Raw genomic sequence first — 26,430 nt, 5'->3', positions numbered from 1 at the left:
CAGGCAAAAACTGATGCTGCATGAAACAGTTAGTGGTTTTTGTGGTCGTCAATAACAATGGAATTGAGGCCGTTTTTTTTAAATCATCGTTATGTCTGTTTTCCTAAAATATTTAAGTTGAACGCTGTTGAGACTGACCTTCGTTTGCAGTTGAGGACTCAGAACGCCGTACAACAAAATCATCAGCAGAAGCTGCGGAAAGAATAAAGTACACCAATAAATTCTATACTGTAATGTATAAAGAACAATGTGTTGCAGATCGATTAACATGTAAAGGCATTTGCAGAGTGACTGTGATAATTAATGATGTTGTAGACACAACCGAAATTGTACTTGCTGACATTTAAAACATGGATTTATTAAGCCTAAAGACGTGAAGGTTTTTTCCTTCTATAAGTAAAAAGTTACAACTGGAAATTGACGCAAGTTAATTTGGTGCTACTTACGGCAGTGGAACTCATAAGTACAGCACTTGTTTTCTTCACTGTACAGTGGCGCACACGTATGTAGCTGTGAAATGGGCCACGTAAAACGGTACCCGCAGCTGGGTCTGCTACACCAAGGCCCTTTCAGCGTTCCTGTAACATAAGTGTAGTCAGAGATGTGCATACACTAAATACTTGTATCAACTACACGGATGCGTCACTGCTGCTTCGTGGGCTGCACTGGATCGGTTTAGCTCTTCAAACAAGTCTAAACTGCCCAAGTCTGTCCATGCCCACATAGCTACTGCAGTCTATATATAAACATGAATGCTCTTGCAGCATCCTAGTCTTTCAATCATAGCTCCCTCCACCACATCCCCCACCCCCACACCCCACACCCCAACCCCGTTACTCACACTTACTTCCATTACCAAATCAACTATTTATTGATGCTCCAAGATGTGTCCTATCAACTTATCCGTTCTTTTCGTCATTTTTTTTCATATAACTCTTTTCCTCCTGGAAGGATTCAATAACTATTACTGGTTGTCCTGCCGACAAATCTAATCTTCAGCATTCTTGTGTAACTGGTCATATTAAACTGTTGTGTTCTTGTCTTGACACAAGCATTTATTTGTCATGTTTGCCATCCATGCAAGACTACGCTACGCTACAAACAAATATATTCAGCATAGACTTCCAAACACGTAAATATACACTCTAAGGCAAAGAAAACGACGTATCATGCAGGAGCTATGCATATCAGTCGTAAACTGATATAGAGGTATCGACGGAAAATGCAAAATTGTAAAATTTGGCGGTCGATGGATGAATGTGTGAACCTGCAGCGCAATTCACTGCACAGCTGGCAAGGATAGTACACATTGGACATGTCTCTACCAGGGCATGAAATCTCCGTGCATTTTATTTCGTGTACTCAGTTGGACAATAACTATGGTTCACAGACAAGCGAGTGAACAATACACGCAGATGTCATCATTTCAGAGCTTCTCTTAACATCACAACAAAATGGTTCAAATGGCTCTGAGCACTATGGGATTTAACATCTGAGGTCATCAGTCCCCTAGAACTTAGAACTACTTAAACCTAACTAACCTATGGACATCACACACATCCATGCCCGAGGCAGGATTCGAACCTGCGACTGTAGCAATAGTGCGGTTCCGGACTGAATCGTCTAGAACCGATCGGCCACCAACACACAACACAAACGGCTGCCATCACACAGTTGTGCCATAACTAGGAAACATAGATAGAAGATGTACGGCATCACACTGTGTTCAGTGATGAATTGCGGTTCTGCACTACCCCTGTCGACCACAGCCGGCGAGTATGAGGCTAGTATGACGGCGATATGAGGAGAGGGCCCCATTTTCACGTTGTGAGGATCTACTGGGTGTAACTTCAGGTTTAGGATTACACTGATTGTAGTAAATCTGACGGTTTAATGGTACATCTCGGACATCCTCTGCCCCCTTTTCTCACCTCACGTGCGACAGTACTTTTCCACAGTAGACGAGTTTCTGTGAACCGCATTCAAGTTGATGAGGTATCCACTTAGCCTGCAAAATCCCTACATATGTCCCCAATAGAACGTGTGTTGAACCAGCTTGGACGTCAATTACATCCCAGGGTCAGTATGCAGGACATCAAAGACCTCTTTACGTGAGGGACAGCTTTCCACAGAAGAGGATACAACGGTTTATGTTAGCTTTCCAGAATCAAATCACTGCATGCATCCGAAGTGTGTGCAATGTCATAGCCACAAGCTGACTCATGTTGCCTAGTCATCTGCAAATTTGACTCGATCATTTATCACTGAAATAACATCATATACTCTCTCAGTTTGTGAATTTTCAGTTCTTATCCTCCTCCCGTTCTAGACCCTTTACTTTTTTTTCAATTAATATGTTTTCGATGCTAAAATACGTCTCCTTTCTCTGAAAATAGTCTCTAGCTGTTGCAAGTCAGCATTTTATATTCTCTGTGGTAATGTTCCTCTAAGTTCCTGGGTTATAAATTTCGATGTCTCACCTCCTAATTTCATTCCGTGATTCCTCATGATGTTCTGTATCGATTGATCTCTTCTTTTAGTCAATATGTGCCAGAAAGCTCTTTCCTCAAAATCTGTTTTGTACTTCTTCATTAATGATCAGATCTACCAATCTTATCTTCAGCATTCTTCTGTAGCACACTCCTGAAGTTTGTATTCACTTCTAATTTGAACTGTTTATCATCCATGCTTCACTTCCCGTACAAAACTACGCTCCAGAAACGCACCTCCTGGAAACACCTCTCAACAGTCAAGTTTATATTCAGTCATAACAAATTTCTTTTCTTCAGAAACACTTTTCTTACTGTTACCAGTCTCCGGTTTACATCCCCTCCACATTGCCCATCTTCAGTTACATGCTGTCAAAATAGCAAAACTCCTTTACTATCCTGAATGTGTGATTTCCTAACGTAATGCCTTCAATGTGTCTAGATAGAATTCGACTAAATTCAACTACCCACCCATTATCTTTATTGACCTTCTTTCTGTAACATCTTTCTACGAAACAACCCATTCCATTCAGCTGATCTATAAAATCCTTATCCGTATCTGATATAATTACAATGTTGTCTCCAACCCTTAAAGTTTTATTTCTATTCCAGGAATATAAATTTCTCTTTGTCTTTCTAAACTGTGTGCTTATTGTACAGGTTGAATAACATATGGATGCGTTACAAACGTGCCTCACTCCTTTCTCAACATTAGGTCTTATTATTATTATTATTATTCAAGTACTGTTTCTGTACAAGTTGCAGATAATGTTTTGGTTCATGTTATGTATCCTTAACAAATTCAGAAATTTGAAGAATGTTTTCCTCTCAACATTGTCAAGAACATAAGTCTACAAATACTGTAAATATAGATCAATACTGACAACAACTTATTCTGAATCTACTACAACCATAAATGTAGGTTTGCATTCGTGAATCTGTCTTCTGTATTAATATAAGAGATAATAACGTCAGTGCTATGTTATTCTATATGCAAGAATCAGATAAACAATTTCCAAATGAAGTGTCACCCTCTTCAGATGGACTTCTTTGTGCTTTCAGTTCTGTTCTTTGTAGCTATGCGATAATCCTCCTTGCTACTCAACAGTAGTTGGCATCAAACTACTATTCATCTATTTCATGATTTTTGTCCACAGTGTCACTACAAGAAATGTGATTAATCTATAAACAATCAGTTAACATATTATTTAGATACATTTCTTTGTAATAAATGAGTATGCAGTGGTTAACAAATTTTGTGACACTATAGTAACCGTCCAAAGCAGTTTCTGGCACAACGTGGATTGTTGAAAACTCAAGAGCAATGTTATCCTGCCCTCATTCGGTACTCTATCCTCCCCTTCCCCCTCCCTTCTAGGACAATAGCCTTATGCATAAATGTTGGGAAATTGAAACCCTGGAGACAGTGTGTTATCCTATCTGCTGGAGTACTGGCACAGTCTGCAGGGCTACTAGATTTTCCTAAGATCCCTATCACAACAACTTGGCGTATTTTATAGCTCACTGTGTGATCCTTATTACTATAAGTTGTAAGCAGTATAATATATTGCTCATTTAGCATAATTTGTGACCCAATTTATTATCCTTATAATTCTTTATACAATCTTCTTTATACAATCTGAATAATATATGCCACAGAAATAGCTGCCAAATGTTTTCAAAGACACTTTTAACTGTCACTACAATTTATTATCCACTTTACTACCCATAGAGCCCCTTATGTCGAATCAGATGGAAGTATTTCACTATGGCCAGAAAATCTGAGATACCTTGCTTGTTCTAAGAGAAAATTCAGAATTCATATGGCCCAATTAAGCTTGCTTGTTGCAAGTCTGAAATGGAAGATAATTAAAAAAATAATAAATCCCACTGATTTTTTGTTTTAAAACAATGTTCTACGATGTTTAACAATCACCACCATGAAATAAGAACTTTTATTTACATTAGTATTTAGCCAGCAGCTGCAGTAGTATTAAACTTACATATTTAATAATAACGCAGTTGGGGTGCTTTATTTATTCATAAGCAATTACGTGAACGATTTATAACTTCATACAGGAATTGAGTCACAGTTGCTACAGTTTGAATTACCTATTTGCAATCACTTTCCATAGTCATCCAACTACCCATTTTCCCCAAACAAAAGACACATTTAGACCATCATAAAGAGAGGACTTTTTAGGATTTTTGCCAGTGTGTCGTTTAAAGAAACAAATATTCTCACACAATAACCTCTATTAATATCTGCATATACATTTACTCACCAGATTAAGTTTTAACTTACAATTTAAATCTACAACCAAGTCATAGTGGCCACTATGGCTGCAGTACAAAGGGCTTTGTTTTATGAAACAGATCTGATGATGGTTATTAAAGACCGAAACCGGTAATCTGTTAACAAAAACTTTGTGACCATAGACGTAAATTAAAGGAAAATTATTACATATACAAGTCACTGTTTTTTCGCGACGAGGTCGCAGCTTATGATAGGTGTATATCTTTGCGAGGAACGGCGTCAAGACAAAGCTACCATCGCTCCTACATGGAAATCTCGAAATGGCAGCAACAGGCATATTGGAAAAATTTGACAACCAAGCATTGGTAGCTATTTCGAGGAAACATAAAATCACTGCGAGTGCATCATATGAAGTGGAATTGGGTGACACTATGATATCGCAGCAGCTCACGGCCACTATTATCTTTAAGGATCCAGATATAATGCAAGACTCTTCTGGGATTTTTAACAGAATGGAAATATCTGATTATCAAACCACACACAAATTATGTGTAAAATGTGACTACTAAGGAAACAGCAAAGTGGTTTAAATAATGGTAAGACAGATGGAACGGACTGTTTAACATGCATGATCTCCAATAGCAGACAAGAGATTTATAACAAATGTTTATGTCAAATCACAATCACAGGAGTGGAAAAATTTATTGGCTACAATATTATCGATTTTATAAAGCGTCCAAACACGGATCTACAAGAAACTGTTACATTCTTCCTGGCTAAATTCCGTCGTATTACCAGTGGAAGAATGTAAACTGCATTTCGAAAAAAATCTACCTATGACAGGAATACAAGATATCCTTGCCTATTGTAAATAGCAGTGGAAAATGATCGGGTGTTGGTATACATGCAGAAATCAGTGTCTACATGGATGTTTCCCGTATTAATTTACATTCTAAAAATCTGTGTAAAAATATCCGATCCCTTTTGGGCTGGTTTAAAAATGATAGTCTTTACATTGAAATGTGGTGGACCGAACACTATGCACCTACGAACAGAACAGCCATTTGTGGAGTTTAGAATTGACATAGTAGCTACTAATAATGGCCTCTTGTTTCCAAGGGTTCTAAATTTACAGTTCTATAAGAAAATTCCACAAGAATGTGATGCGGAAGAGCTAGTAACATAGTCAGAAAGATATGGAATGTTGTAAATGTATTGTTGAGGAGAAAATAAAAGAAATATTGAAGTACTGGATTCCCTTACCCAGAAGCATATTGCAACAGAGGTTAATCACCTGCAACAAGCACCACAAATATTGCGCAAATGGAAAGTGCTATCGATGTGCGGTTTTCACAGAAAGAATTGATAGTCACGGCTCTTACTTTCAGCCAATATACCAATTGTAATAATTCTTAGAAAGTGTATTATTTTGTGCAAACATATACTTTCTAATGGAACAGTGTGCATTGGCATTAAAAAATTAAAAGTAGGGTAAGTCTGAATCTCAATCCTGTTTGTTGCGGGATCCTAGTGCTAGTCGTTTACGAGATATCGTATTTTGAAACGTTTCTATGCTGCAACTTGTTTGAGTCATTCAAAACTACGTAGTTTCTGGGTACGATGTTGTTATGTTGGCTGACAGTGTGCTTGCGTGTTCCTTTGGTGCACTGTGACCTGCTAGTCGGTTAGTGTGTGGCTGTTCAAGAAGCAGGCCGAGAGCGGGCGATGAGATTTGGCAAGGCATAAAAAGCCAACATGCTCATGGTAAATGGAGCGTTGTCTTTCCTAGAAAGCTGTTCATTCTTGTACGGTTTATTTTGAAAGATGACAACCATCTCCGCAGTTATTTATCAACATCTTCAACCAATTACGTGAATGTGGCAGTTTGATATCTAGAAAGCGTAACAGAAGGAAACAAGTGACGACATGAGGGAGGGAAATCAATGTTCTCGCTGCCGTTACTGTTGATCCCCACGTTGGCTCCCACGAAACCGCACGAGGAAATGGCAATATGTATTCTCCATCGACATATGTTCCATGCCTATCACATCTCTCTCCGTCAACAGCTTCAAGGAGGCTATTAGAAGAAGAACTTCTGTACGTGGGCACTAAGACAAGATACTTCAGATGTATCCTGTATCTTCTTTAGTGATGAACCCACATTCTCCAATCATGGCCAGTTAAACCACCGAACCATACACTTTGTCTGTTGATGAACCCCGTTGGCTTCACCAAGTGGGACGTCAGTGTGCATGGGGTGCAAACGTTTGGAGTGGGATACTGAAAATCAGGTCATAGGCCCGTTTTTCATATATGGAACACTGAACTCGCACAAGTATAGCTGCCTGCTAACATACCATATTCCACGGATGCTGGAAGACATTCCTCCAGAGACTAGGAGGAACCTGTGGTACCAGCATGATGTCTTTCCAGCTCATAGTCCACGAATTGCTACGGCATGTCTTCACGAATTGTATACAAATCGTTGGATTGGACGCAGAGAACCTGGACTTTTGCCGGATCGTTCCCCGGATTTGACGCCTGTAGACTTTCTTCTGTGGGGAAAGCTGAAAGACGGTGTCTGAAAGAACACACCAACATCACTCGATGATATTCAACGACGTATTACTGCAGCCTGCTCGTACATTTCCGCTCAAATGCTAGCAAGTGTGCAGCAGACGTCCATACTAGACGGGAAGCGTGTATTGTCGCTACCGGTGGTCATTCTGAACACAACTTGTCAAAGCTTCACTCTCCATTGATGGTTGTGGACTGGAGTCGAGATAGCGGCCGCAGATTTCCAAGGACCTTTCCGTGGTCATTTCCGGTGCGGTTCTCCTCTTGCTACCTGTAACCTGCAGCACGGTAATGCTGGATCCGTTCACCTTGAGACTTTCTTCTTTCTTGCTGAAGCTAGTCGCATGTTTGTGAATTTATGTTGCTCCTCTGAACAAGCTGGAGTGATAGCTCTTCTCTACAGCCAGCATTTCCGTGTCGGCGAATTTTATTACGTGATTGGCCTCACACTGTGTTGCCGCTTATACTCTGTGATGCTCTTCCGCATATGCTTGGTATTCGGCATACTGCTGATATTGCAAGTGGGGTCCTTTTTCCTTTTCTTTCGTGTCGCTTTATAAATAGACTTTACGCCGTGCTTGCGCAATGTATGACTGATCCTGTCATTCAGTCTGGGAATGAATGATAGAAAGACCGCACCCGACACTTCTTTCTTCTATCGGTCACTTCGTCAATTGCTTGACTCTGTTACACTTCTTGTATAACTTGTGGAGTAGCCATTGTTCCACAGAATGCTTTCGAAGTGTTGCATTTTGCGTCTGAGGTGCTGCGTCTCACATATTCGTCTTGCTCGCGTCACGAGCGTATTAATCATACCTCTTTTCTGGCCCGAGCGGTGACTTAACAGTTTGCGCAGGTATCGGTCAGTGTGTGTCAGTTTTCGATATACACCGTGTCCAATTTTATTACCATCCCTTGTCACCAGCACATCTAGAATGGGTAGCTGTTTGTTCCTTTGTACTTCCATTGTAAATTTTGTATTGCCATGGAGGCTCTTCCACACAACGAAGGTGTCATCGACGTGTCTGTACCACGCACTAGATTTACAAGGTGCTAACTGTAGTTCAAGAAGTTCTATGGACAAGTAGGGCGCCACTGGACCAAGAGGACTACGCATGGTGACGCTTTCCAGCTGTTTGTAGAAGTTCCAATTCCACATAAAAGAGTTCAAGATGAGACTTTCCTGAAAAACCTTTGTGATTTCTTGCTGGGAAATGGAACCGATGTGCTCCAGAGAGCCACTGACTTGCACTTTGGTAAACAAAGAAACAACATCAAAGGTGATCAGGACGCAGTTTACTCCAAATTTTATTTTTTTCAACTTCTCCTTTATGCATGAGTCATTCTTACCCAGGTGTTGCTGGAGCAGAGATGCCAAGTGAAGTTCTGCAACGTTCGCAGAAAAGCTTCTGTGAAGTTTGGAAGGTAGGAGACAAGGTACTGGCGGAATTAAAGCTGTTGAGGACGGGTCGTGAGTCGTGCTTGGGTAGCTCAGTTGGTAGAGCACTTGCCCGCAAAAGGCAAAGGTCCTGAGTTCGAGTCTCGGTCCGGCACACCGTTTTAATCTGCCAGGAAGTTTCATACCGACTTACACTCAGCTGCAGAGTGAAAATGTCATCCTGGAAACATCCCCCAGGCTATGGCTAAGCCATGTCTCCGCAATATACTTTCTTCCAGGAGTGCTAGTTCTACAAGATTCGCAGAAGAGCTTCTGTCAAGTTTGAAAGGTAGGAGACGAGGAACTGGCACAATTAAAGCTGTGAGGACGAGTCGTGAGTCGTGCTTGGGTAGCTCAGTTGGTAGAGCACTTGCCCGCAAAAGGCAAAGGTCCTGAGTTCGAGTGTCGGTCCGGCACACCGTTTTAATCTGCCAGGATGTTTCATACCGACGTACACTCAGCTGCAGAGTGGAAATGTCATCCTGGAAACATCCCCCAGGCTATGGCTAAGCCATGTCTCCGCAATATACTTTCTTCCAGGAGTGCTAGTTCTACAAGATTCGCAGAAGAGCTTCTGTCAACTTTGAAAGGTAGGAGACGAGGAACTGGCACAATTAAAGCTGTGAGGACGAGTCGTGAGTCGTGCTTGGGTAGCTCAGTTGGTAGAGCACTTGCCCGCGAAAGGCAAAGGTGCCGAGTTCGAGTCTCGGTCCGGCACACGGTTTTAATCTGCCAGAAAGTTTCATATCAGCGCACACTCCGCTGCAGAGTGTAAATGTCATTCCAGAGATGCCAAGTATTTTTCCAGTTTATACGTCGGTGAGCCAGGAGGGCTATCATTCGATCTTAATGGAATAGCCTTGTTAGCCTGCTTCCGGAATCTTGCTAACTTCTTCTTCTGTCGTTCAGTGCACACTCCGCTGCAGAGTGTAAATGTCATTCCAGAGATGCCAAGTATTTTGCCAGTTTATACGTCGGTGAGCCAGGAGGGCTATCATTCGATCTTAATGGAATAGCCTTGTTAGCCTGCTTCCGGAATCTTGCTAACTTCTTCTTCTGTCGTTCAGTGCACACTCCGCTGCAGAGTGTAAATGTCATTCCAGAGATGCCAAGTATTTTGCCAGTTTATACGTCGGTGAGCCAGGAGGGCTATCATTCGATCTTAATGGAATAGCCTTGTTAGCCTGCTTCCGGAATCTTGCTAATTTCTTCTTCTGTCGTTCAGTGCACACTCCGCTGCAGAGTGTAAATGTCATTCCAGAGATGCCAAGTATTTTGCCAGTTTATACGTCGGTGAGCCAGGAGGGCTATCATTCGATCTTAATGGAATAGCCTTGTTAGCCTGCTTCCGGAATCTTGCTAACTTCTTCTTCTGTCGTTCAGTGCACACTCCGCTGCAGAGTGTAAATGTCATTCCAGAGATGCCAAGTATTTTGCCAGTTTATACGTCGGTGAGCCAGGAGGGCTATCATTCGATCTTAATGGAATAGCCTTGTTAGCCTGCTTCCGGAATCTTGCTAATTTCTTCTTCTGTCGTTCAGTGCACACTCCGCTGCAGAGTGTAAATGTCATTCCAGAGATGCCAAGTATTTTGCCAGTTTATACGTCGGTGAGCCAGGAGGGCTATCATTCGATCTTAATGGAATAGCCTTGTTAGCCTGCTTCCGGAATCTTGCTAACTTCTTCTTCTGTCGTTCAGTGCACACTCCGCTGCAGAGTGTAAATGTCATTCCAGAGATGCCAAGTATTTTGCCACTTTATATGTCGGTGAGCCAGGAGGGCTATCATTCGATCTTAATGGAACGTTATTCTTACGAACCGTTGTTTATCCATACACCCGAGCTGGTAGGGTTTCTCTGTTGCGCATGTTCTTCTGTATGTCCAACGAGAGAGAAGACGCCTTGATTAACCGATTCATATTCCGTGCGATACGCTGCGTGAAATCTGCGCCTAGTTTTCGGTAGATCGTCGAATCTAACAGGTCCCAGATCTTCTGCTCATAATTTTCGGTCTTCATAACGACGGACGCATTCCCCTCATAGGCAGGCAGTACCAATAGATTCCTGTCAGCGTTAAGCTTCTTAATAACTTGTACCTCTTCTGTATTCAGGTTGCAAGCTGGTGGTTTTGCTCTGCACAGTATCCTGGCTGTTTCAGTGCGTATTTCCTTTGCTTTTCCACAAGTCAGGGCCCGAATGGCCGCTTCAATATTAGCAATGATCTCCTCCGTAGGTATAGTTGCGTGGATTGAAGCGAAATTGCCTCCTTTTTGATGGACAGATTCTTTCTCTCCCGTTAACTGTCGTTTAGTGAGGTTGACCACTGTGCGTGACATATCAGGAATAGCCTTGTCAGCCTGATTCCGGAATCTTGCTAACTTCTTCTTCTGTCGTTCAGTGCAGCGCTCGAGTTCGTTCTGTATGTTCCTGCGTGTTATTTAGTGTGTGCTATTACAGCTATTGTACAAGTGTCAGTGTGAGAACTTTCCAAGATTCGATATCTCGTATTAGGCCCGCACTGTAAACCTGCAGTAAACACATCTGACATTCTAATTTATCCCAAGTTTAATTTCTTAAGGTCAATAAGCTTGTTCGATTAAGAAAGTGTATATATGCACAAGAAATGCACTTTCTAAGAATGGTTACAATGTTTTGACATGCTAACAGTACGAGCCCTGACTACTAATACATTCTGTGAAAACTGCGCATCAATAATACTTTCCATTTCAACAATATTTGCAGTGTAAGTTCACCCTGTATACTAGTATTTATTGTATTTATAAATATACTGATAAAATGATTTGAGTGATTCGGGTGCAGATTTAAATTGAAACTTAAAACTTCTCTGGATTCTATTAAAACTACGCCACACAAAATAATAAAGATTTCTTTTCAGTGCTTAGACTTATATATAAAAATTAAAAACAGTTTTTGTTTGAGAATATTTGTTTCTCATTCACTACCATACAAAAAACCGTAAACGTCTGCTGCTCACAACGATCTACACGTGAGTTTGGGTGGGGAAGTGGGTTAGCTAGTCGAGCTTGAAAAGTGGTTGGAACTAGGTACTTCAAAGTGCAAGAACTCTCGTTTCTTACCTCTATGATAATACCCCGCCACCTATTCATAAGGCAACTGGTCTGGAAGAGAGGGAGATGGAATACGGGTGGGTAGGAGGGATGAATTTGACCTTGATCTTCGAGGAGATCTGATTACAATGGAGACTCCTCCAGAAGTCGCTTCTTCTATTACTCACCATATCATACATATCATATCAGTAGAGTTTAGTGCAATGGTTCGCAGTTTGTATCAGTTTTACGTAGGTCTCGGCCTTCATGCACCTATTTCTATTTACTGACTATAAAGTAAAAGACACCAAATAATTTTGAGTATCGTTTTTATTTCTGTAGACGCGAAATTGTTTACTCACCGTCATACCCCTTTTGACAGACACATCTCTGGCACTCAGACACGGTTCCGTCAATGACCTGGCCCTCCAGGAACGTCTTACCTTCGTGAGTACACTCTGTGACATTCCGTGGGCTCTTGGTGTCATTTGCTGCAAAATAAAATATACATATTTAATTTACTAACAGTTTGATGTAACGCACATAAATGAAGATAAAAGTGTCTAAACTGCTACAGTCTGTGAGTGTTTAGTAGAATTTTTTTACCCTAACAGAAATGTATTTCTCTTTTCGCATGGGCGTCTTCTAAAGCAGCTGTTACGTGTCAGTTAACTTCATGTAAGCTACGGTGTTTATTCTTCGTAAGACCAAAACGGTTAAGTAAATGGAGGACTTAACAGTAATATGTGTCTACTGTCTTTCTAATGTCGGTTTTACTATACCGATGATCATGGCTTCAGCCTCTATTTCAGGGCCTCCTTTCCGGTCTCATCACACCAGAAACGTGTATCTCAAGCTGTAGTACATGCTTATGGGCAGTTTTAATTAACACCTCCAAAAAATTACTTTTGTAACTTTTTTTTTTGCGTGCGCTTGTTTGAAATTTTCTGGCAGATTGAAAGGAGCACCGCACCGGAAGTCGAAACTAGAAACCTTTCCTGTCGCAGCAAATGGTCTATCGTCTAATAAATCCTTTCCTTGCATGTTTAGGGCCTCCCTTTTCCCATCACCGCCTGTAAGGGTACAGTACCCTTACATAGTACCGATCATGCACTATGCAGCGATCATAAAATTAAAACAATGACAGCAGTGCAGTCAACAATATGCGAGTGTCGAGTGTTTTGAGTCCGTGAGTTGAAGTCGGGTGTGCGAGGGGCTAGAGACGGGTTCTCGGTAACGAGGTTGGAGATTAGTGGCAGAATATAGGCGTAATGGCACACAGTATTTGACTCCTGTTGAGTGTTTCCAAATGTTGGTATACGAAAGGGTGTTTTTAATTAATAAAATCCAGTAATTGTGAAAGGACATGTAATGATTTAGTAGTTTCCCTTAGATTTCATAAGAATAGAAGAGCACGACACTAAGCTTCTTGAAAAGGAGCTATTACCTATTATTCTAAAATAATTAAATGTAACTTCATATTCAGCTTATGCGAATAATAAAGTTCGGCGAGCAACTGGGGTAGGTTATACATGGCGACGCGTGTGTCGGACTTCGATTCCACAGCAATCGTCGGGAACGAGAAGACAATACAGCAAACGGTGAATCTGCAGCATTTCAGCACAGCAGCTCTTCGAAATTAAATGAACTCAACGTTGTGTAGGAATGATCAGGAACAGGAACAATCAATAGTGATACTGACTTTTAAATTGGAAGTGAACTTTTCAATTAAGTGCAGGCATTAAGTTGTAACGAACAGTGATTTTTGTGAACAGAGTTAATATGGGTAATTCAGAACAAAACGGTAGTGTTACTAAAGGCGTGGGAGGACGATTTAATAACGTGGTTGACGGAGAACAAATTAATGTGTTGGAAAACACTACAGTTAATTCGACAGAGGACACTGGTATTGTTAGTTTTGATTTACCTAAAAGGAGTTCAACACCAGTGGTTATCCAGCAAACAGGAACTGATACTGTCAGTAAACACTGTATGTGTCAATTGTTAGAAGCATTCAAAAATGTTTATGAGCAAAATAGACAGGTGCGTGTAGAAATAACAAAATTTTATGAGGAACCAAAAGATTTTCATGAGGAAAGCAAAAATGATTATCAGACACTAACTAATGCGATTAGTAATTTGCTAACGGACTCACCAGCTCATTTGATCGAAAGCGTGATGAGCTTCGAAATGGATGTCGAGAGAAACATATGGCCATTAGCGGCGAAATTTCAGATCTTAAAATACAGGTTAATGGACGGTGCAGGCAAACGGAAGATTCTGTTATTAAAGTTAATGACAAAGGTAAGGTTCAAGATGACGAAATTGTCATAATTAAAAGTTCTTGTAAAGCCAACAAAGAGTCGATAATTAAGATGGTTAGCGGCTTACAAACGCGATGCGATGAAGTAAGTGATGAGGTAGATGAGATACGACAAAAGGTAACAAACAACGACACACTGTCAAAAGGAATTAGTAAAGAAATTTTGAGTGATAAAATTAATGCTGTATTACGGGAATCAGATAGCAATATTGTTGGTTTGACGCAAGTAATTGTTGACAGTGGTCTGACGGGTCGAAAATTTCATAACTATTAACCAAAATAAGGCATCCACGCACTTGCGTACATTAAACAATTGAAACATGCGTTTCCGCCTGCATCTCTTGGTCGTACGGTAGCGTTCTCGCTTTCCGCGCCCGGGTTCCCAGGTTCGATTCCCAGCGGGGTCAGGGATTTCCTCTGCATCGTGATGGCTGGGTGTTATGTGTTGTCCTTAGGTTAGTTAGGTTTAAGTTCTAGGGGACTGATAACCATAGATGTTAAGTCCCATAGTGCTCAGAGCCATTTGAACCATGCGTTTCCGAGGCCTTATACGGAACATGCTAAAAGTGATACTTTCGTCAGTCACATGAAGGGTGAGGCACATATTTGGCGTATGAGTGTATCCGACAATTACGCCAAGTATGAAGAATTTGAAACAGCATTCTCGAACAAATTTTGGTCGAAAGAAATCAGTGGGATGTAAAATCAAAAATTCTCGCACCTCCGAACTATGAAAGACATCATGGTACAATGCGTGAATTTATGCAGAGGTACTGGAATGGCAATGCGTACTTGGACGATGCTTATATTAATCCAGAAATTACCATTTTTGGTGGGTGAGAAGTTAGCACACACACCACAGTTCACAATGGAGCAAGTGTGTTTGCCAATTGACCGAATGGAAGTGTCGAACGGGAACAACGGTAGCGAAACAGTAACAATAATTACCCGAATCGTCATAAAGGGCCCATCGCGGGAAGAAATTCCAAGCTATGGACGACCGATAGTGTTTGATCGCCAAGATGATGATAGACGCAGAAAAAGCGGATACAATGTACAAGACAGATTTAGGTCAAATCATCCGCCGAACTGGCCACACAATTACAGAGACAGAGAGCATCGATCGCCAGAACGTGCAAGAAGCCGCGATCGCAATCAGTGAGATTCTGAACAGTTAGACTAAGCAAAGTTTCGGAGAGGACCCGCTCCGAAATTCTGTCACAGGGGCAAGGGTCCGATATTATGATAAATGCCATAAAGTGTGAACATGTAAATGACGTCCAAGACGATTTGTCCCGAGAAGATGAAGAAACTAATAAAGAAATTGAAGAAGTAGAAGTATGTGGTATTGTTGTGGATGCATTAATTGATTCAGCTAGCTAGGAAAGTGTTATTTCTGGAAACCTATTTGCTCAATTAAACAATCTTGTAGCCATTCCCACATTTCCTGTTAACGGCGTACGTATTTTCAGTGTTCTTGGAAACCGAAGCAAACCAATTAAAGGACAAGCACCACTAAGATTTCGTATTCAATATGAGAACAGTGTGTTAATCGTTGGTTCTCTCAATGTTGGACTAGTTGTCGGAGTTGGTTGTTTGTCAGAGATGAGATGCGGTATTAATTTTGAGGTGAATCGACTGCGGACGCGGAAAGATAATGAAGAAAGAAGAATTGTATTTAAGGTATTTATTGTGGGTGATGGTAAGGGCGCTGCGGGCGTGAAGGTAAGGATGATGCGTTATAGAGGAGAAAATGAAACTGTAACTTTAAACAATTCTGGGAACTACGCTAAGCAGCGAGAGAGGAACGATAAGGCTACTCTAAATTGTATTCAAACCAAGTTTCGGGTGTTGGCGGATTTGACTGAAGCAGAACAAGAAGAACTGAGGGAACTACTGACAGGCTACGTCGACATATTTTCAAAGATAACGGGATTAATTGATGGATGTGTTTGTAAAATTAAAGTAAAGGAACATGAACCATTCCGCACTAAGTCATACGCGATACCATTGGCAAAAAGGGAAGCTGTTAACAAGGAAATACAGAAGATGCTGAACAATCAAATAATTGAGCGCACAGAAAGCGAATATTCAAACTCAATACAAACTGTAGCAAAGAAGGATGGCACATTTCACATTGTTCCTGACGCCCGTGCAGTGAATAGCATAATTTTACCACAGCGTGATCAGCCAGAAAATCTGGAGGTTTTGTTACAAAGATTCAAAGGAGTCCAAGATCTAGGTAGACTTGATTTAATTAGTTGTTACAGTTAATTACTGCTACTAGAGAATAGTAGAAAATATACAGCATTTCTTTATAATGGGAGACGTAACCAGTTTCAGATAATGCCTTTTGGTCTGCCGATTTCTTCATCGGCTTTTATGAGAGCACTGGATACAGTTTTAGGCGAAGGTTTGTTGAAATATGTAACGCTTTATGTGGACGATGTTTTGATTAGCACCGCTTCATGGGAAGAATGTTTGTAAATTATTCATCGGGTACTTTAGGCATTTAGGGAAGCTGGAGTGGTTGTTAAACTGCAAAAAACGGAATTCGCCAAGTTGCAAATTAAATTCCTTAGGCATATTATTTCGTCACGATGGATTGAACTAGATCCAACAATAATTGACACATTAATAAATCTTCAGTCGCCTAAGTGCCGTAAGCAACTTAAGTCGGTTTTTGGCTTCTGTAACTTTTATCCTCATTATTTTTCTGGATGCTACTTATCTTCTCCTATCTTAATGCAGTTGCTGAGAAAGGATGCTGTATGGAAATGGACTCACGAATATCAGGAAGCGTTTGATTTAATAAGAAACCAACTGTGTTAAGCACCTATCCTTCACCACCCTGATTTAAGTAAAAGGTTTTAGCTTGGGACCGATTCAAGTGATTACGCTCTTGGCCCGGAATTATATCAATTGCATTTACGAGTCGCGTACTCACGAGCTAGGAGCGAAAATAAGCTGTCACGAAAAGAGAAGCACTTTCCATCGTTTGGAGTTTCCCCAAAAGTTTCGTTTTTACCTATTTGGAAGGCATACTGTCATAGTGACAGATCACAAAGCATTATCATTCTTGATGAGTTGCAAATTGATGCACAACAGGCTAATCCTGTGGTCATTAACGCTTCAGCAATACAGTTTTGAGATTCAGTATATACCACGAGAGCAGAACGTCGTGCCGGATGCGCTGTCAAGGCTATCAGAAGGAAAAGATTAATTGTTAATGTTGCGCATCCACGCCAGAAACATAAAAGGATTCATTTTATGCGAGGTGTGGAAGGCGAGCTTCATATACGCAAGATTCTGCGGAACATTTAAATCTACATCTACATCTACATTTATACTCCGCAAGCCACCCAACGGTGTGTCATTGCCTCCCTTTCCTGTTCCAGTCGCGTATGGTTCGCGGGAAGAACGACTGCCGGAAACAGGAACAGGACGCAGACGAAATATTGAGGATGATTAAAGCAAAATATGATGATCCGAATGCCGAAAGTAGTCACAAGATATGTCAATATTATTTAAAACAAGATGATGTCCTTTACTGTCGAAGGGACTTGAATTCTGATCATTGGAATCCATGTACATCCAAACATGTTGTGGACGAATTAATAAGATATGTGCTCGTGAGCTACGCTCATTTTGGACCACCTAAACGTATACTAAAATTGCAAGAGAACGTCCTCTTCAATAACATGGCACGGAAAGTACGATCAATTTTAAAATCTTGACGAGATAGTGAAGCCGACTACGTACAAAGTCGGTAGTTTAGTAATCATTCGAACTCACATGATAGCGTCAAGTTCAAATGAAGAGATGAAAAAGTTTCATCTCTACTACCGAGGACCGTTCAAAATTAGAACACTTGTTCACCCGAATTCGGTTGAAACTGAAATGGTACAGTCTGGTCAGTATCATAGCCTACAACATGTACAAAACATTCAAATGTATCATTTGTAAGAAGTGTTGCAAGGCAAGAGATGTTCTGTGAAAAAGTGAACGTTGTGTTATTTGTGAAAATATCATTTTGTCTGTTTGAAAGTAAATGGACAATAGTCGGTAGCTATTGTGAGTTCATTATAGTGGACAATAGCAGACAGCCATTGTGAGCTAAGTGCAATCAGTTTTAAACAGTTTGTGCCGTCAAGTAAACATAGTACAGTGCTTTAGCCACAGACACGTGCATAAGCAACAATAGGGACGCGTGGCGCGAGTGTTGTGTTTACTACAGACTGACTGATGTGAACGCGCAGTGTGTGTGTTTTTCCCTACTGCCAAATTCCCTTTCGTGTCTGTATGTTGGCGAACCGACATGCAGCCACCGACGTGAAGCGATGTGCGCGGAGCGCGGTCGTCACTTGACGCTAATGCAGCAGTGGGTCTGCCTCCGAGGACATAGTACGCAGCGCGACCGTCGCTTGTTCCAACGGAACCATGGAATGCTGATCAACAAGCTTCATGACGCGGGAGTCGCTGTTATGACGCCGTAACGAGAATTATAATAAATTGCAGAGACAACGATACTAGGCTTCTATGCCACAGCCTTGTAATTCATCGGAAGCAACGAATACGTGTGTTTTGCACCGTATCACACAGGAAAGTAAAAAAGCTGAGTAACCAGTGATGTAGTGGTGTATCCGTGGCGGTGTCGATGCCACACCAGTGCATCTTACAGCAGTGTGTTTTCGTGTGATTTACGACTTAACATTTAGGCAGTGACCTAAAGCAGAGTAATTAGATACGAAGTGCTAGGTAACAAAGCATTTTCCAATGTGATTATTTGCTTATGGATTACTCTCCAAGGTTTGAGCTTCATGTCAAATTTCTTGTGTTTCTGACCCTGCAAACTCTGTGGCAAAATCAAAATACGCTGCAACTATAAATTTATGTCAGGTAGTAACAGAATATTTTCCTGTCAATATTGTGTAGTAGTTTGAGTTTTCTGTTTATTATTTTGTTTACTTTGAATCACATTTATTCAGTAGGCCTATAATACAATGACCATATAATGATTAGTATTTAATTCATTCTGACAAATTACAACAATAGTCAAAAATAATAGACAATTGTTAGTTAATGTGTCACATTACCCATGCTATTTCGATGGATGTTACAGCATTAGGTTTCATGCTGCTATGATATTTCAGTGAGATTATGCAGTATGCACAAGTATTTGTGATTAACCTGAATTATCTTGTTGCTAACTAATGACTGATTGAATGAACTAATTGACTTTAATGCAGTGTGATACTAACTGTAATTTATTAAATGCTGTTTTCCATTTACAAATATAAACAAAATATTGTAAATAGGGACTCCATTGAGAATTATTCTTAATCAGTTGAGGTTCTACATTGATAAACAAATAATTTTGACTAATTACTGTAATTTTACAATGTTAACTTTTACATTTTTAGTGTTTTTTGTCTTTATGTATGTTTTAACTTCATTATTCAAATATAATGTCATCATCACATTTTGTCATATTAAAGTATTATTTTGGTGGGGATACGTAAGGGCACAGTACCCTTACATAGTATCAAAATGGTTCAAATGGCTCTGAGCACTATGGGACTTAACATCTTAGGTCATCAGTCCCCTAGAACTTAGAACTACTTAAACCTAACTAACCTAAGGACATCACATACATCCATGCCTGAGGCAGGATTCGAACCTGCGACTGTAGCAGTCACATGGTTCTGGACTGAAGCGCCCAGAACCTCACAGCCACCACGGCCAGCTTACATAGTATCAATCATGCACTATGCAACTATAGCAAAATAAAGGAAAGACTGCATTGCAGTCAACAATGTGCAAGTAGGTGAGCGAGAGTCGAGTGTTAAGAGTTCATGAGTGGAAATCAGGTGTATGAGAGGCTAGAGATAAGGCTTGGTGCAAAACTGGAGGGAGGTTATAAGCCCTTCTTTCACTCACCATACATCACCTGCTCTGGCCTAGCTTCTCCACCATGAACTGTAATTCTTTCTGGAGTATAATATTTTCTTTGAAAAATTAAATCCAAATTGTGAGGTCCTCTTGTAATTCATTCTAAAATTTGACATACATTAATTTCATGTTTTTTGTGCTATTTGTTGTCTCACCACTGGCTTTAAAAAAGATTAACTCTGCTGAACCCTATCGAGGCTTCAGTAACCTGCTCAGCCTTCATTTAGCATATAATCTACACCCAGCTTTTAATATTTATGGCTCATAGCAAACTAATCATACTGTCCCTGAGTGTAATATGCGCATTACACCATGTGGTTATCTTTATCACTTGTCTTCTTTTCTGCATGCTCGCAGTAGGTAGAAGCACCTTCTTGAAAAAAGCTATTTATTACCTTCACGAAATAATTGTATTTTTTGCTTGTTTCTAGTAATTTTCTACTAAAATGTTTTTAGAATATATCAACATACATTTTTCATTTATAAAATCTAAGCTCCACATATGGAGGGATGAGCTCTCAGCAGTACAACGTACAGCTCTTCAGCCAAGAGCTTTCTAAAATATTAACAAAGGCCAAACAAAAATTGTCAAAACGCGAAGATTTTTCAGTGATGTTAAGAACTACAAACATTGAATTTTGTCAGCATTTACATTGTATTTTTAAAAATATTAAACTGGGAGGAGTGAATGTTAAAAACACAAAATATATGCAGCTATAAACATACTGCCAAAAGGTAAACAATCTCTAGAGAAATAGCATTGCACCCTCACTTAAAGTCTGCAGGACCTGCAGTGGGAGAAAAGGATTTGGAAAGGAGAGAATGCAATCTATAGGACTGACAGTTATGGGCTGAAAAATACAGGTAGTCTTTAAGGTAAGGAACTACTGGGAAGAAGGCAGATGTTGGAATGAGTAGCAGGAAAACAGATGGTCAGGAGGAGTCTAATGAATGGGCAGATATGAAGGATGGACAGGGTGGGGAGAGGTGGATAGAGAAAAGGGAGAGGGACATCTGATGTTAAGTGGATTCATCAAGCCATTGTAGCTGGTAGGATAAATAAATTTTGGGGGACGGGTGGGGGGGGGGCGAGGAAAGTCAGTGTCTCGGATAGGATCTGGAGTGTGTGCAGCAGGAGGGATTGTGTGATGTGTTTGTAAACATGTGGCATTAAACTGGGATTGGTGATCACAGGGGAAACATTATGGTTATTGTAATCTTAATTTGCAGTTCCTATAAGATATGCACAGGTTTTCAATGTCAGTGAGGAAGGGTGGGACTTCGAAGAACTAGTGGAGGATCTATGTGGGGGAAGGTAAACATATGTTGAAAATGAGGTGGAGTAAATAACGTTCACGAATTTGGAGGGCAAGACAAGCATAGACAAGGACAGGTCAGGTCAAGGTTATCTATGTGTGGAAGACAGTGGGTGTAATTACCAAGTTTAGACAGTTAGCAGTTTTAGCCTATTGTGGGCTTTGTGTTGGATTGTTAATAGGTGAGTTTTTTATGTTAGTTGTCGGTCAAGGTGTTTTACTTTATTACTGAACTGGATGGGATGGTCGTAAATGGTAAGATACAAGACATGGTGACAGAAGGTGTGCGTTTTCCATTCTGTAGTTATTGCACGGGTTTTGGAGAGGTTGATGTTGAGGAGTCGTTGGTTACTCCAGAAGGGAAACTGATGTAGATTGGGAGGGATCATTGGGGTTTCTGAAGTATAGGATGAAGGAGGAGGAAAGTGGTGTCATCAGCATACTGGAGGAGGTGAACTAGTGGGGATGTTATGGGCGTACCAGCAATGCAGAGGAGATGAATGAGAGACAAGAAGATGGAACTGTGAAGCACTATGTTCACGACTGAGTAACGTTTACTCAGACGAAATACCTCCACAGTGGGTTGTCAGAAGAACTACAGAGTGGAGTAAAAAAGCCTTCTTTTCAGCTTCTGAGCTATGTGTATGTGTAATGCTTAGCATGCTACAAAACTAGCAAACTGTTAGGAACTACAGCGTCATATTATCTCGGCTAAAAGCGACTTGGTTGTAGGCCAGCGGCGATGGCACAGTGCGTGGTCTCAGTTGAGCCAGTCGCTGGTATCTATATCTACATCTACACACATACTCCGCAAGTCACTGTAGGTGCGTGGTGGAGGGTACCCAGTACCACAACTGGTCGTTTCGTTTCGTGCTCCACTCGCAGAGAGAACGAGACAAAAACGACTGATTATATGTCTCCATATGAGCATTAATTTCTAGTATTTTATCTTCGTGGTCCCTACGCACAATGTATGTTGGCGGCAGTCAGCTTCAAATGCCGGTTCTCTAAACTTTCTCAGTTGTGTTCTTCGAAATGAATGACTTTTTCGATCCAGAGATTCCCACCTGCGCATCCAAAGGATATTCGTAACAGTTGAATGCTGATCGAACCAACCGGTAACAAGTCTAGCAGCTAGCCTCTTATCTGCTTTGATGTCTTCTTTGAATCTGACCTGGGGCGGATCCCAAACACTCGAGCAGTACTCAAGAATAGGTCGCACAACCATCCTATAAACGGTCTCCTTCACAAATTAACCATACTTTCCTAAAATTCTCCCAGTAAACCGATGTTGACAACTCATCTTCCCCACCACAGCTCTCACATGCTTGCTCCACTTCATATTGCTTCATAGCATTATACCCAGATGTTTAAATGACGTGAATGTGTCAAGCAGGACATTGCTAATGCTCTATCCAAAAATTACAGGTTTGTTTTCCTACTTATTCTCATTAAGTCACATTTTTCCACATTAAGAGATAGCTGTCATTTATCACAGCAACTAGAAATTTTTTCTAGGTTGTCTCTTATCAATCTACAGTCACTTATCTTAGGCATCTTCCGGTACACCAAAGCATCTTCAGCAGATAGCTGCCCACCCCGTCTGCCTGATAATTTATGTATTTGGAAAATAGCGACGGTCCTACCACACTTTCCTGGGGCACTCTTGATGTTACCCGGTCTCCGATGAACACTCGCCATCAAGGACATCACACCTGGATCTATTACTTAAGAAGTCATCGAGACAGTCACGTATCTGGGAGCCTATTCCATATGCACGTATTTGGATATCGACCCCACTATAAAAATGATTTGCTGGTTTGTGTTCAGGTGTGTATACAGTGCTCCACTAAAGAAAACATTGGCTTCATTCACAGATCACACGTTTGTATCAGGTGCGGAGACCTTAATGGTGACGAGTTCTGACCCTGTCACGTTTATGGCGACGTATTCAACTCTGGTTCCCATATTATGGACTCAAGTTTATGGAACTTTGGTTTCAAGAGCAGTCACTCTAAAGAAACAGTTCGCGGCTTCAGAGCAACAGCACAAAGAACAGCGGGCCGTCCTCCTGCTGCTCATCTCTCGGCAGCAGCTCCCTAGTCAGCCGGTGGCTACGGCTACGTCCTCCCCGCCGTTCGCTGCCTTCGACGAGTCTGCGGAGAGCTGGGAACTCCACCGTCACCGTTTTGAACTCTACTGTTTTCCTTATGGCATTTCAGTTGGCAGCAAAGTGCTAGGTTTTTGAGTTCTCGTAATCAGTTATACAAAGTCGTTCAGAAGCTGCATCGACTGTTGGCCTCTGGTGAACCATCTTCCGTTTAGCTCCGTGCTCTGATAACCAAATACTGCGGTAAGCAGAAACAACTTAATTGTTGTGGACAACTGTACACAGCTTGGACTTCCGACCTGCACTGTCTCCCACGCAACTGTAGTTTCAGTCGCCAGTAGTGTGCGGAATCATTGCTTCGAGTTGTGCTTGTGCACTTCGCCAGTGTCAGGGAGGTAACAGCTAAAGCTTTGGAGAAGTTCGATCTTAGTCTTGATGAAGTGCTTCAAATTGCAAACACATTCGAGTTTGCTTCGGCAACTTAGCATGCTTTTAGAAATTAAACTAAGTTTCAGCAAGTTGTTAGTATCAGTCCCAAGCAGTGGGCAACTCGTGATTCCTACTCATCATCTTCTAAAAGTGAAAATAAAGTAATTTACAACTGAAGCGGCATTTTCGCCTGTTATTTTGTTCTTTAATTTTTTTATTATTCCATTAGCGGTTTTCAACCGCCTAGCGATTCATCATCATGTATTAAATGTCTGCAGCAACGTGTTACTTGTGGCAAAGTGAGTAAAGTGCAGTACAGTTAACGTTACTGGAAAAGATTCACTTGTTTTCCAGAATACGACGTACACCAGCATCCAACCAACGAATAATATACGTGGCTCCCACTCCCACACTGTTGCAGACAGTTAATATATACACATCAAAAAAAGTTTTGCATCGCCTCAGTTACGAGAGTTCTGGGACCTATACAGAAAATTGGAATAGAGATCAACATAAACGTCATTTCCGCCCTTTTTATTGCTCCTGAAAACCACACACTGCATGTTGAACCACAATACAGCGAGACCTTCTGAGATGGTGGCCCAGATTGCTATACACACCGGCACCTCTAATACCCAGTAGCACGTCCTCTTGCATTGATGCATGACTGTATTTGTCGTGGCATACTATCCACAAGTTCATCAAGGCACTGTTGGTCCAGATTGTCCCACTCCTCAACGGCGATTCGGTGTAGACCCCTCAGATTGGTTGGCGAGTCACGTCGTCCATAAACAGTCCTTTTCAATCTATCCCAGGCATATTCGAAAGGGTTCATGTCTGGGGAACATGCTGGCCACTATAGTCGAGCGATGTCGTTATCCTGAAGGAAGCCATTCAAAAGATGTGCACGATGGGGGCGCGAATTGTCGACCATGAAGATGAATGCCTCGCCAATGTGGTTGCACTATCGGTCAGAGGATACCATTCACATATCATACAGCCATTGTGGCGCCTTGCATGACCTCCAGCGGCGTACGCCGGCCCCACAGAACCACTCCAGAACAGCAGGGGACCTCCACCTTCCTATACTCGTTGCACGGCGTGTCTAAGTCCTTCACCCTGACCAGGTGGCCTTCAAACACGTCTCCCACGATTGTCTGGTTGAAGGTATATTGAACCATTTGGACCTCGCTATGGACGTTGGGGGTGAAGTTGCGCATCATGCAGTCTGTTGTTCATAATTTGAGTGGTAACCCGACGTCCTGCGCCTGCACGAAAAACATTATTCAACATGGTGGTGTTGCTGTCAGAGTTCCTCCGAGCCACAATCCATAGGTAGCCTTTTTCCACTGCAGTAGTAGCCCTTGGCTGGCCTGAGCGAGGCATATCATCGACAGTTCCTGTCTCTCCGTATCTCCATGCCCGAACAACATCACTTTGGTTCTCTCTGAGACGCCTGGACACTTCTCTCGTTGAGAATCCATTCTGGCACAAAGTACCAATGCGGATGCGACAGAATCGTGGCACTTACCGTCTAGGCATGGTTGAACCACAGGCAATACGAGCCGTGTACCTCCTTCCCGGTGGAATGACTGGAACTGTTCGGTTGCCGGACCCCCTCCATCTAATAGGCGCTGCTCATGCATGGTTATTTACATCTTTGGGCGAATTTATTGACATCTCTGAACAGTCAAAGGGACTGTGTCTGTGACACAATATCCACAGTCAACGCCTATTTCAGGAGCTCTCTGAGGGGAAACCAGATGGCGCTGTGGTTGGCCCACTAGATGGTGCTGCCATAGGCCAAACGGATATCAACTGAGTTTTTTTTTATAGGAACCCCCATTTTCATTACATATTCGTGTGATAAGTAAAGAAATATGAATGCTTTAGTTGGACCACTTTTTTCGCTTTGTGATAGATGGCGCTGTAATAGTCACAAACATCTGGTTTCCCCCTTAAAGCTAGTCAAGTTTCATTCTTTGTAGTTTTTTCGTTTGACGCTTGTTTCGTGAGATATTTGGCCCGGTCACGATCAATGGACCTTCCTATATAGAGGTTCGTGCGTCTCTGAAAATATCTATGCGCGAAGCATACAGCACCTACCATTATGCCGGCCGTTGTGGCCGAGCGGTTTTAGGCGCTTCAGTCCACAACCGCGCTGCTGCTACGGTCGCAGGTTCGAATCCTGCCTCGGGCATGGATGTATGTGACGTCCTTAGGTTAAGGTAGGTTTAAATAGTTCTAAGTCTATAGGACTGATGGCCTCAGATGTTAATTCCCATAGTGCTTAGAGACATTTGAACCTACCACTATCTCTCTCTCTCTCTCTCTCTTTCTCTCTCACACACACATACACACTCTCGATGATGTGTAAGTATGCGTGCATTTCTTTCAGCGATGTTTTCATTATGCTAAGGCATTTTGTGTGGTGGGTTTATGGTTAATCGAAGAGGGGACTGCAGGTCCTTG

General features: G+C 41.5%; 1 protein-coding gene across 1 annotated transcript in view; it reads right to left on the bottom strand.

Annotated features, from left to right (window-relative positions):
* Positions 1-438: 438 nt before the first annotated feature.
* LOC126335979 (uncharacterized) overlaps positions 439-26,430 on the bottom strand; it is a 57,281-nt gene continuing 31,289 nt past the window's right edge. Inside the window, exons 5-6 of the mRNA XM_049999456.1 lie at positions 12,191-12,319; positions 439-578 (exon numbers count right to left, since the gene is read on the bottom strand). Coding sequence (XP_049855413.1) covers positions 439-578; positions 12,191-12,319 — 269 coding nt within the window. The remainder of the gene's footprint in view (positions 579-12,190; positions 12,320-26,430) is intronic.

The sequence above is a fragment of the Schistocerca gregaria genome, chromosome 2, assembly GCF_023897955.1.
Source record: "Schistocerca gregaria isolate iqSchGreg1 chromosome 2, iqSchGreg1.2, whole genome shotgun sequence".
Lineage (NCBI taxonomy): Eukaryota > Metazoa > Arthropoda > Insecta > Orthoptera > Acrididae > Schistocerca > Schistocerca gregaria.
Note: the sequence above shows the minus strand (reverse complement) of the source record. Positions and strands in the feature narration are given on the sequence as shown.